The 12,893-nt window shown below is 43.7% G+C and overlaps 1 protein-coding gene across 1 annotated transcript; it reads right to left on the bottom strand.

The window, feature by feature from the left end:
• Positions 1 to 1,588: 1,588 nt before the first annotated feature.
• LOC306982634 (tomoregulin-1-like) lies at positions 1,589 to 12,319 on the bottom strand (the record flags this gene model as incomplete). The annotated part of the gene is made up of 7 exons (XM_079583101.1): positions 1,589 to 1,782; positions 5,355 to 5,516; positions 9,777 to 9,897; positions 10,027 to 10,074; positions 10,185 to 10,333; positions 12,125 to 12,215; positions 12,293 to 12,319. Coding segments are annotated over 7 exons (683 nt in total), but the record flags the coding sequence as incomplete, so codon positions are not given.
• Between the last annotated feature and the right edge of the window lie 574 nt (positions 12,320 to 12,893).

Genomic DNA, 12,893 nt, shown 5'->3' on the forward strand with positions numbered 1-12,893 from the left:
TCATGTCAGATATAAAAATGATGATGTTTATTTTATGATGTTTTGTCTGCGAGGCGGAGGTAACCAGGAAGTAGAAAGGCCGTCTTTCCCGCGGGTTTTCATTCATAAATATTGACAGATTTGACATCCACGTGTCCTGCTAAGGGGCCCCGTGATGACGCTTTCACCCAAATATGGTGTTTTTCCTCCTACGAGACGCTGGAGCGGAAAAGTGGAAGAACGGGCCGAGCATGCGCACTCGCTGCAAAACTTCAGGGCTGGTTTTCTCTGAATGAGAGAAGCCGCACTCGGGCAGAGCCTGAGCCCTTATAGAAGCTCCCACAGACTCCAAACTTTACAGGCTGAGACAAAACAAGGTTTAGAAGGTTTTTTCAGAGGGATTTTTCAATATCTAATTCCAAACCTGATTTATTCAGCTTTGAAACCAAAAAAACAGGCTGAGTTTTTACAGATTTTTTCACTGATGATTAGTTTATTGAAAAACTAAACAAAAAATCCAAAATCCCCTCTGAAAAAACCTTAGTTACTAATATGTCAATAAAATAAAACCATAACATTTAATCTGGCTCAATTCATTATTTTGATTTCCCAAAACATAGGCAATTTTGGCCGTTTTAATGCTCAAAATGCCTTATTTTTTCTCATATTTATATCTGTAATGTTATTTTTTTCCCCTGTTCACCTGCCGTGTCTCGCCTTAACGGAGCGCAGTTTCCCCACTTCAGCATTACCCAAATCTAAAATCTTCTTGACTGTAAATCAGTATCGGTATCGAGAAAAATGACCCCAAAAGCCGGGTTTCTTCATCGTCAAAAGACCAAGGGGCCGAACCCTCCAAGTAAAGCATCACTTTCTGCATAAGCCAGTGTTAGTGTTGTACCTCAGACACACTGGAAAAACGTCCATCTTAAAGTAGACACATTATTAAACTTCGCTTGAATAAAGTGTTTTTATGTTAGATTTGAGTGTGTCAGTTTTCTGGTGGAATATCAAGTCTAAATCGGGCCCATATGGATAACCAAACAGCAGATTGTTCAGTAGAAGTGAAAAAACGGCAGTGCTAGCTAACCGTTAGCATTAGCCCGATGCTAACATGTAGCAGCAAGTTAGCATTCTCTGTTATTTATGTATTTATGTGCTGTCGAACCACTTTGCTCCATGTCTTTATATTCATAATTCAGTAAGTAAAAAATGAAGTAGTTTTTGAATAATTTGATAAAGTTTATATTTCTCTCCGTCTGTATCGATACATTTGAAAGCTAAGTCCTACCTCGCTTTTTCAAGAAGCTTTTAGATTTGGGGAAGACAAACTGGAGGAACAGCTCTCGATCCAGGTGAAGGTTAAGAGTTAAACTGAAACTGACTGAAATATAAACACTGAGTGTATGAGAAGTCGCAATGATAAGGTTAGTCCACCAGAGGTCAGTGTTCAGACTGAAGCAGCTCTGAGACTCGCCCGTCACTAAACTAAACGGTTCTAAAAACGCGGCTAAAGCAGGATGAAGGTTCTGCGCTGGGTGAAGGCGGGGCTTAAGGGGTCAGAGGACAAAATGGCGGCGCCCTCTGCGTCCCACGAGGCTCCGGAAACATAAGGCGAGAGCAGAGGCACCGAGTCGAGGGTCTGAGTCCGTGAGTAAGAAAAACACGTGGGTGACTTTTTAAAAAAAGGAAGTGACATCATCGTTGCGTCGCCGCGGTTACATCATCCGCGACGACGTGCCGGACGGGAAGTGGCCGAGGTGCTGCTTCTGCCGGCGGCCGCGCTTCGACTTGTTACAGCGCCTGGAACAGGAGGGCAAAACATGTACAACAGGGGAAGGACGAGACGGAGAACTGAGCATGTTTGTGGAGGCGCCTCAGGCCGATACTGGGGACATCGGCCGATATTAACCTCTTAAATCCCAACTACACCCAGAGCATTTTCGACAGGTCAGCTTTACCCAAATCCTGTAGGCCAGTGTAACGCCTCATTTGAAAGCTAAGATCTACAAAACTCATCTAAATGGATCTTTTTCCTCACGTCATCAGATTTTTTTCTATCTTTTTTGGGGCATTCAACTCATTTTGTAACTTTTTTGTCATTTTTTTATTTTCATTTTTTTTGTCATTTTTTTTGTCATTTTTTGTCACATTTGTTAAATGTTTTTGTCAAAATTTTTTCATATTTTTTTTTCATTTTTTGCCATTTTTTTGTCATTTTGTTGTCATTTTGTTGTCATTTTTTGTCACATTTTTTTCATTTTTTTTTATTTGTTTTTTCATTTTTTGCCATTTTTTTGTCATTTTTTGTCACATTTTTTTCTTTTTCTTTCTTTTTTTTGTCATTTTTTTTTTTTTTTTTCATTTTTTGTCATTTTTTTCTTCTTTTTTTTTCATTTTTTTTGTTTTCATTTTTTGTCACATTTTTGTCATTTTTTTCTTCTTTTTTTCCATTTTTTTTTCATTTTTTTTCATTTTTTTGTCATTTTTTGTCATTTTTTTGTCATTTTTTGTCATTTTTTTCTTCTTTTTTTTTCTTTTTTTTTTCCATTTTTTGTCACATTTTTGTCATTTTTTTGTCACATTTTCATTTCATTTTCATTTTCTCACCTTTTTTCCAGAAGCTTTTGGATTGGGGTAAAGCTGGAGAGAATGTGCTCGGTTCAGGTGGGAGTTAAGCCGATATATCGTATATAATTATATGTCAGGCTTTAGGTCACGTTAATACTGTATAAAGCCGTGGTTTGGACGTTGCCCAGGAGGAGCCGTGGCCCAAATAAAGAGGGAGGCACCGATACCACAAGTACTCGCCGATACCGATACGAGTACAAGGCATTTTCTTCATTCTTACTTTTTCACAGCAGATTGGTTTGTAATTAGTAAATTTACTCATGTACATTTCCTTAAGTAAAGTAGTCGACACATTAAAGAGCAGTTATATTAGAATTGTGCTGATGCCATTTATTTATTTATTTTATTTTCATTCAGTATAATTTTTATTTTTATGTCTCTGTCAATCATAGACAGAAAAGTCCATGTCCTAAAGCTCCCAATGCCTGAGCTTTATTCATGTATGTGTTTTTATTTAACAATAGTATTGAGATGTTTCTTAAATGGTCTCTTTTCGTCTTTACTTCAGCTCCTGTAGATTTTCTCGTGTGTTTGTAGTAACTTAGCGAGAAGCTACAGCGTTTTCATTGTTCTGCTGCAGCTCATTTTCCCTCAATATAAACATGCTGTATGTCTTTAATCTGGATTTTCTGAGGACTTTTTAGTCGCTGGGTTAGTTTTTCAGATGAATAAACCCCTGGGCATAAAACGGCGTCAGAATGGCCAAAACTGCTACTAGCGAGTTAGCATCGTTAGCCTGTATGTTGTAAACACTGCAGACGTTTAGCTCTGGTTAAATCCAGCTCAGACTCTGGTTTAGAGAGCGCAGTCTGTGATAAAGTCAGCTCTATGTGGAATATTGTGTTTACACTAAACTATTCTACAGTTTGTTTGTACCCAAATTATCGGTATCGGTATCGGTGCATCCCTACAAATAATCATGTGTCGTGTATCGTATAAAATATAACAGTATTTTCCAATAGTCGTAGATTTACCTTTAAGACTGAAATTACGACCAAAACGATCTTTGATTTGAACAGTTTCAGATGGAAAACGTTCCCTTTAAATGGCTCACGTTCCTACATTAGATCAGTATTTCAAACACTTACATTTATGTTTAGTTACTTTACAGTTTAATCATACACTTTAGTAAACTGACTCAAACGTTGTTCACTGGTTTAGTCGCTGAAAGTTGTGTTTTCAAACTCTGAGAGACAAACCCTGTATCGGTTCATCAATATTGGATAGTATCGCCGATATATCGTATTGTTCCCAGTATCGGCTCTGCCCCTAAACTACAGGTTACAGCTTTACAGTGGGGGTTAAGCTGCAGTGCGCCCCCTGCTGGATAAAGCAGACCTAGACCCTCAGCTTTTAGGAGAGCTGATGTTGATCGACCTGAGGACCAGCAGAGGGCGCTCCGGGTCTGCAACTGTTTATTACTGACTTTAGACAGGACGTCCCAGCTCTTGTGGTTACGGCCTTAAAGGGATGTTTCAGGATGTTTGACACAGGGCCTCATGTCCTCGTTATCCAGAGTGTTGCTGATTTATGGAGATATTTTTTTTGTAGTTCATGCAGTTCTTATATTTGAAGAGTTTCGTGTTGCTAGGCTAGCGCTAGGCTAGTGCATTTCTATGGTATCAGCTAGCCTGCATTAAAAACAGTGTGACCCGCTCCATAGAGCACCTGAGGCAAATCACTGATAACACCAGACTAACCATAGAAATGTCTGTGTCCATAGAATCATTTAACCTCTTAACTCCCGCCTGAAGGCCTGAGGAGCTTTTTCCTCATGTCATCAGATTTTTTTTTTTCATCATTTTTTTGTTGGGTATTCAACTCATTTTTGTCAAATTTTTCAATCAAATTTTTGTAATTTTTTTGTCATTTTTTCGTCACATTTTTGTCATTTTTTGTCATTTTTTGTCATTTTTTTGTCACATTTTTGTCATTTTTTTGTCATTTTTTTGTCACATTTTTGTCATTTTTTTGTCATTTTTTTGTCATTTTTTTGTCATTTTTTTGTAACATTTTTGTCACATTTTTGTCAATTTTTAGTCATTTTTTTGTCACATTTTTGTCATTTTTTTGTCATTTTTTTGTAACATTTTTGTCACATTTTTGTCAATTTTTAGTCATTTTTTTGTCATTTTTTTGTCACATTTTTGTCATTTTTTTGTCACATTTTTGTCATTTTTTCGTCATTTTTTTGTAACATTTTTGTCACATTTTTGTCATTTTTTTGTCATTTTTTTGTCATTTTTTTCACACACATTTCCATCATTGTTTTCGTCTCAGTTTTGTTGCTATTTTCACAGCTTTTTTCCAGAAGCTTTTGGATTGGGGTAAAGCCAAACTGCAGAAAATGTGCTCGGTTCAGGCAGGAGTTAAGAGGTTAAAATAACTTATATTTGAGCATCATCAGCTTCGTGGTTGTATAAGCTACACAGCGGCGGAGTGATCTGCTACAAAATAGTCCCTCAAAATGCGATCGTTGTGATGCAGGTCAGTTATTTTCACAGACATTTATATGGTTAGTCTGGTGTTATAAGTGACTCAGGTGCTCTGTGGAGCGGGTCACACTGTTTTTAATGCAGGCTAGCTGATACCATAGACATGCACTAGCCTAGCACTAGCCTAGCACCACGAAACTCTCAAACATAAGAACTGAATAGATTACAAAAAGAAATCAGCAACTCTGGATAACGAGGAAATGAGGCCCTGAGTCAAACATCCAGCCCTGACAGGAATGAGCGTCGCACCTGGTGAAGCACATGACCACGGCCACGATGACGGCGATCTGCACGGCGCCGATGATGGCGGCGATCAGGACGTAGTGCAGCTTCTGACCACTGGGGACGACGTAGAGGATGTTAAAGTCCAGCAGCTGATCGCACTGAGGCCCGCCGTACGCCGCCTCGCACCTGAGGACAAACGAGGACAAACGAGGTCAGACACGGGACAGAGAGGGTTTAATCTGATCGCACTGAGGCCGCCGTACGCCGCCTCGCACCTGAGGACAAACGAGGACAAACGAGGTCAACAACGAGGACAGAGAGGGTTTACTCCAGTTCTTAGTCCCAGGTTTAGCCCTGGTTTAATCCTGGTTTAGTCCAGGTTTAGTCCAGGTTTAGTCCTGGTTTAGTCCTGGTTTAGTCCTGGTTTAGTCCAGGTTTAATCCTGGTTTAGTCCTGGTTTAGTCCCGGTTTAGTCCAGGTTTAGACCTGGTTTAGTCCAGGTTTAGTCCAGGTTTAGTCCTGGTTTAATCCTGGTTTAGTCCTGGTTTAGCCCTGGTTTAGTCCAGGTTTAGACCTGGTTTAGTCCAGGTTTAGTCCAGGTTTAGTCCAGGTTTAGTCCTGGTTTAGCCCTGGTCTAGACCTGGTTTAGTCCTGGTTTAGTCCTGGTTTAGTCCTGGTTTAGTCCTGGTTTAGTCCTGGTTTAGCCCTGGTTTAGTCCTGGTCTAGACCTGGTTTAGTCCTGGTTTAGTCCTGGTTTAGTCCTGGTTTAGCCCTGGTTTAGTCCTGGTTTAGCCCTGGTTTAGTCCTGGTTTAGTCCTGGTTTAGTCCAGGTTTAGTCCAGGTTTAGTCCTGGTTTAGCCCTGGTCTAGACCTGGTTTAGACCTGGTTTAGTCCAGGTTTAGTCCAGGTTTAGTCCAGGTTTAGTCCTGGTTTAGCCCTGGTCTAGACCTGGTTTAGTCCTGGTTTAGACCTGGTTTAGACCTGGTTTAGTCCTGGTTTAGTCCAGGTTTAGTCCAGGTTTAGTCCTGGTTTAATCCTGGTTTAGTCCTGGTTTAGTCCTGGTTTAGTCCTGGTTTAGCCCTGGTTTAGTCCTGGTTTAGTCCTGGTTTAGTCCTGGTTTAGCCCTGGTTTAATCCTGGTTTAGTCCTGGTTTAGTCCAGGTTTAGTCCTGGTTTAGACCTGGTTTAGTCCTGGTTTAGCCCTGGTTTAGCCCTGGTTTAGTCCTGGTTTAGTCCTGGTTTAGTCCTGGTTTAGTCCTGGTTTAGTCCAGGTTTAGTCCAGGTTTAGTCCTGGTTTAGCCCTGGTCTAGACCTGGTTTAGACCTGGTTTAGTCCTGGTTTAGCCCTGGTTTAGTCCTGGTTTAGTCCAGGTTTAGTCCAGGTTTAGTCCAGGTTTAGTCCTGGTTTAGCCCTGGTCTAGACCTGGTTTAGACCTGGTTTAGTCCAGGTTTAGTCCAGGTTTAGTCCAGGTTTAGTCCTGGTTTAGCCCTGGTCTAGACCTGGTTTAGTCCTGGTTTAGTCCAGGTTTAGTCCTGGTTTAGTCCTGGTTTAGTCCTGGTTTAGTCCAGGTTTAATCCTGGTTTAGTCCTGGTTTAGTCCCGGTTTAGTCCAGGTTTAGACCTGGTTTAGTCCAGGTTTAGTCCAGGTTTAGTCCTGGTTTAATCCTGGTTTAGTCCTGGTTTAGTCCCGGTTTAGTCCAGGTTTAGACCTGGTTTAGTCCAGGTTTAGACCTGGTTTAGTCCAGGTTTAGTCCAGGTTTAGTCCTGGTTTAGCCCTGGTTTAGTCCTGTTTTAGCCCTGGTTTAGTCCTGGTTTAGTCCTGGTTTAGTCCAGGTTTAGTCCAGGTTTAGTCCTGGTTTAGCCCTGGTCTAGACCTGGTTTAGTCCTGGTTTAGTCCTGGTTTAGTCCTGGTCTAGACCTGGTTTAGTCCTGGTTTAGTCCTGGTTTAGTCCAGGTTTAGTCCTGGTTTAGACCTGGTTTAGTCCTGGTTTAGTCCTGGTTTAGACCAGGTTTAGTCCTGGTTTAGACCTGGTTTAGTCCTGTTTAGTCCTGGTTTAGTCCAGGTTTAGTCCTGGTTTAGACCTGGTTTAGTTCAGGTTTAGTCCAGGTTTAGTCCTGGTTTAGCCCTGGTCTAGACCTGGTTTAGTCCTGGTTTAGTCCTGGTTTAGTCCAGGTTTAGTCCTGGTTTAGTCCTGGTTTAGCCCTGGTCTAGTCCTGGTTTAGTCCTGGTTTAGCCCTGGTTTAGTCCTGGTTTAGTCCTGGTTTAGCCCTGGTTTAGTCCTGGTTTAGTCCTGGTTTAGTCCTGGTTTAGTCCTGTTTAGCCCTGGTTTAGTCCTGGTTTAGTCCTGGTTTAGTCCAGGTTTAGTCCTGGTTTAGTCCTGGTTTAGTCCAGGTTTAGCCCTGGTTTAGTCCTGGTTTAGTCCTGGTTTAATCCAGGTTTAGTCCTGGTTTAGTCCTGGTTTAGTCCTGGTTTAGTCCTGGTTTAATCCAGGTTTAGTCCTGGTTTAGTCCTGGTTTAGTCCTGGTTTAGTCCTGGTTTAGTCCAGGTTTAGCCCTGGTTTAGTCCAGGTTTAGTCCTGGTTTAGTCCTGGTTTAATCCAGGTTTAGTCCAGGTTTAGTCCAGGTTTAGTCCTGGTTTAGTCCCTGGTTTAGTCCTGGTTTAGTCCAGGTTTAGTCCTGGTTTAGACCTGGTTTAGTCCTGGTTTAGTCCTGGTTTAGTCCAGGTTTAGTCCAGGTTTAGTCCTGGTTTAGACCTGGTTTAGTCCTGGTTTAGTCCTGGTTTAGTCCTGGTTTAGTCCTGGTTTAGTCCTGGTTTAGTCCTGGTTTAGCCCTGGTTTAGTCCTGGTTTAGTCCTGGTTTAGTCCTGGTTTAGTCCTGGTTTAATCCTGGTTTAGTCCAGGTTTAGTCCTGGTTTAGTCCTGGTTTAGTCCTGGTTTAGTCCAGGTTTAGACCTGGTTTAGTCCTGGTTTAGTCCAGGTTTAGTCCTGGTTTAGACCTGGTTTAGTCCAGGTTTAGTCCAGGTTTAGTCCAGGTTTAGTCCTGGTTTAGCCCTGGTCTAGACCTGGTTTAGTCCTGGTTTAGTCCTGGTTTAGTCCTGGTTTAGTCCTGGTTTAGTCCTGGTTTAGTCCAGGTTTAGTCCAGGTTTAGACCTGGTTTAGTCCTGGTTTAGACCTGGTTTAGTCCTGGTTTAGCCCTGGTTTAGTCCTGGTTTAGTCCTGGTTTAGTCCTGGTTTAGTCCTGGTTTAGTCCAGGTTTAGTCCTGGTTTAGACCTGGTTTAGTCCTGGTTTAGCCCTGGTTTAGTCCTGGTTTAGTCCTGGTTTAGTCCAGGTTTAGTCCTGGTTTAGACCTGGTTTAGTCCAGGTTTAGTCCAGGTTTAGTCCTGGTTTAGCCCTGGTCAAGACCTGGTTTAGTCCTGGTTTAGTCCTGGTTTAGTCCTGGTTTAGTCCTGGTTTAGTCCAGGTTTAGCCCTGGTTTAGTCCTGGTTTAGTCCTGGTTTAGTCCTGGTTTAGTCCTGGTTTAGCCCTGGTTTAGTCCTGGTTTAGTCCAGGTTTAGTCCAGGTTTAGTCCCGGTTTAGCCCTGGTTTAGTCCTGGTTTAGTCCTGGTTTAGTCCTGGTTTAGTCCTGGTTTAGTCCTGGTTTAGCCCTGGTTTAGTCCTGGTTTAGCCCTGGTTTAGTCCTGGTTTAGTCCTGGTTTAGTCCAGGTTTAGTCCTGGTTTATCCCTGGTTTAGTCCTGGTTTAGTCCCGGTTTAGTCCCGGTTTAGCCCTGGTTTAGTCCTGGTTTAGCCCTGGTTTAGTCCTGGTTTAGTCCAGGTTTAGTCCTGGTTTAGTCCAGGTTTAGCCCTGGTTTAGTCCTGGTTTAGTCCTGGTTTAGTCCTGGTTTAGTCCAGGTTTAGTCCTGGTTTAGCCCTGGTTTAGTCCTGGTTTAGTCCAGGTTTAGTCCAGGTTTAGTCCCGGTTTAGCCCTGGTTTAGTCCTGGTTTAGTCCTGGTTTAGTCCTGGTTTAGTCCAGGTTTATCCCTGGTTTAGTCCTGGTTTAGTCCTGGTTTAGTCCAGGTTTAGCCCTGGTTTAGTCCTGGTTTAGTCCAGGTTTAGTCCCGGTTTAGTCCCGGTTTAGCCCTGGTTTAGTCCTGGTTTAGCCCTGGTTTAGTCCTGGTTTAGTCCAGGTTTAGTCCAGGTTTAGTCCAGGTTTAGTCCCGGTTTAGTCCTGGTTTAGTCCTGGTTTAGCCCTGGTTTAGTCCTGGTTTAGCCCTGGTTTAGTCCTGGTTTAGTCCTGGTTTAGTCCAGGTTTAGTCCAGGTTTAGTCCAGGTTTAGTCCTGGTTTACTCCTGGTTTAGCCCTGGTTTAGTCCAGGTTTAGTGCTGGTTTAGTCCAGGTTTAGTCCAGGTTTAGTCCTGGTTTAGTCCAGGTTTAGTCCAGGTTTAGTCCAGGTTTAGTTCAGGTTTAGTACCTGCAGGTGGGGAGGTTGTGCCTCATCTCACACTGGCCGTGCTCACAGAACTGGGCGTAGTCCTCGGGACAGGGGGCGGAGCTCTCCACAAGCCCCTCCCCTTCGCCAGGTTTGGAAACAGCTGCAAAAACAAAGACAGTTTTCATTAGTCTTTTGTTCTTCAGTCCTGGATCCGTCCTGGTCCAGTCCTGGTCCTGGTCCTGGTCCTGGTCCTGGTCTGAGGTTTGAACAGAAGCAGCTGTAGTTTTACCGTAAACGTCCGGTTTGTTCTTGGATCCGTCGTCTTTACGGTTTTTATCTGGAAACAAAAGCGTGACTTTAGTGTTGATGCAGTGATGCCGAGTGTCCACCAGAGGGCGGTGGTACCAGGCGGATCAGGGGTCAGGGGTCAGGGGGCGTGGGCGGTACCTGAGCAGCGCCCCACGTGGCGGATGTCGATCTTGGTCTGTTTGAGGCAGGACGCCTCCCGGACGTGACAGGGCGTCGGGTACGTGTCGCCGTCGCTGCCGCACACGGGGTTCTCATTGTGTCCGTTACACACGATGTTACACATGCAGCTGCAACACACGGAACACAGAACACGGCTTTAGCACATGGAACAGGCTAACGGCTATAGGGGAAACACATGGAACAGGCTAACGGTTATAGGGGAACACATGGAACAGGCTAACGGCTATAGGGGAACACATGGAACAGGCTAACGGCTATAGGGGAAACACATGGAACAGGCTAACGGCTATAGGGAAACACATGGAACAGGCTAACGGCTATAGGGAAACACATGGAACAGGCTAACGGCTATAGGGGAAACACATGGAACAGGCTAACGGCTATAGGGAAACACATGGAACAGGCTAACGGCTATAGGGAAACACATGGAACAGGCTAACGGCTATAGGGAAACACATGGAACAGGCTAACGGCTATAGGGAAACACATGGAACATGCTAACGGCTATAGGGAAACACATGGAACAGGCTAACGGCTATAGGGAAACACATGGAACAGGCTAACGGCTATAGGGAAACACATGGAACAGGCTAACGGCTATAGGGAAACACATGGAACAGGCTAACGGCTATAGGAAAACACATGGAACAGGCTAACGGCTATAGGGGAACACATGGAACAGGCTAACGGCTATAGGGGAAACACATGGAACAGGCTAACGGCTATAGGGAAACACATGGAACAGGCTAACGGCTATAGGGAAACACATGGAACAGGCTAACGGCTATAGGGAAACACATGGAACAGGCTAACGGCTATAGGGAAACACATGGAACATGCTAACGGCTATAGGGAAACACATGGAACAGGCTAACGGCTATAGGGAAACACATGGAACAGGCTAACGGCTATTGGGAAACACATGGAACAGGCTAACGGCTATAGGGAAACACATTGAACAGGCTAACGGCTATAGGGAAACACATTGAACATGCTAACGGCTATAGGGAAACACATTGAACAGGCTAACGGCTATAGGGAAACACATTGAACAGGCTAACGGCTATAGGGAAACACATGGAACATGCTAACGGCTATAGGGAAACACATTGAACAGGCTAACGGCTATAGGGAAACACATTGAACAGGCTAACGGCTATAGGGAAACACATGGAACATGCTAACGGCTATAGGGAAACACATTGAACAGGCTAACGGCTATAGGGAAACATATGAAACAGGCTAACGGCTATAGGGAAACACATTGAACAGGCTAACGGCTATAGGGAAACACATTGAACAGGCTAACGGCTATAGGGAAACACATGGAACATGCTAACGGCTATAGGGAAACACATTGAACAGGCTAACGGCTATAGGGAAACACATGGAACAGGCTAACGGCTATAGGGAAACACATTGAACAGGCTAACGGCTATAGGGAAACACATGGAACATGCTAACGGCTATAGGGAAACACATTGAACAGGCTAACGGCTATAGGGAAACACATGGAACATGCTAACGGCTATAGGGAAACACATTGAACAGGCTAACGGCTATAGGGAAACACATGGAACAGGCTAACGGCTATAGGGAAACACATTGAACAGGCTAACGGCTATAGGGAAACACATGGAACAGGCTAACGGCTATAGGGAAACACATTGAACAGGCTAACGGCTATAGGGAAACACATGGAACAGGCTAGGAACCAGAGTAGGAACCAGAGTAGGAGCCAGAGTAGGAGCCAGAGTAGGAGCCAGAGTAGGAACCAGAGTAGGAACCAGAGTAGGAACCAGAGTAGGAACCAGAGTAGGAGCCAGAGTAGGAGCCAGAGTAGGAGCCAGAGTAGGAACCAGAGTAGGAACCAGAGTAGGAACCAGAGCGAGACTCACATCAGGTCCTCCGAGTCCTCGTCGCACTCCGCCCCGAACTTACAGCTCCCACACTTGGAGACTTTCTTCCCGCGGCCTGAGCCTTCGTCGTCTGCGGGAAAAGACAAACGGTTTAGGCTCGAGCGAGTGTCGAACGTGAGGAAAATACAGGAATGAAAGTGGATTCACCTCCGTCTCCAGATCCTGAGCTCCCGTCTGAGAAACACAAAAAACATTACTATTTCACTGTTCATTGAAAATACAAACATTAAAGGGATGTTTCAGGATTTTTGACATAGGGCCTCATTTCCTAGTTATCCAAAGTGTTGCTGATTTATGGAGATATATATATTTTTTGTAATTCATACAGTTCTTATATTTGAAGAGTTTCGTGGTGCTAGGCTAGTGCTAGGCTAGTGCATGTCTATGGTATCAGCTAGCCTGCATTAAAAACAGTGTGACCCGCTCCACAGAGCACCTGAGGCAAATGTAATAATAAATGTCTGTGAATATAACTGACCTGAATCACATGAACGATCGCATTTTGAGGGACTATTTTCTCGCAGATCACTCCGCCGCCGTGTAGCTTATACAACCATGAAGCTGCTCAAATATAAGTTCTTTTAACCCCTTAACTCCCACCTGAACCGAGCACATTTTCTCCAGTTTGGCTTTACCCCAATCCAAAAGCTTCTGGAAAAAAGCTGTGAAAATGGCAACAAAACTGAGACAAAAACAATGATGGAAATGTGACAAAAAAGTGACGAAAAATTGATGAAAAAGTGGCAAA

This window comes from Gobius niger (genome assembly GCF_951799975.1).
Source record: "Gobius niger genome assembly, contig: SCAFFOLD_118, whole genome shotgun sequence".
NCBI classification, from domain to species: Eukaryota; Metazoa; Chordata; class Actinopteri; order Gobiiformes; family Gobiidae; genus Gobius; species Gobius niger.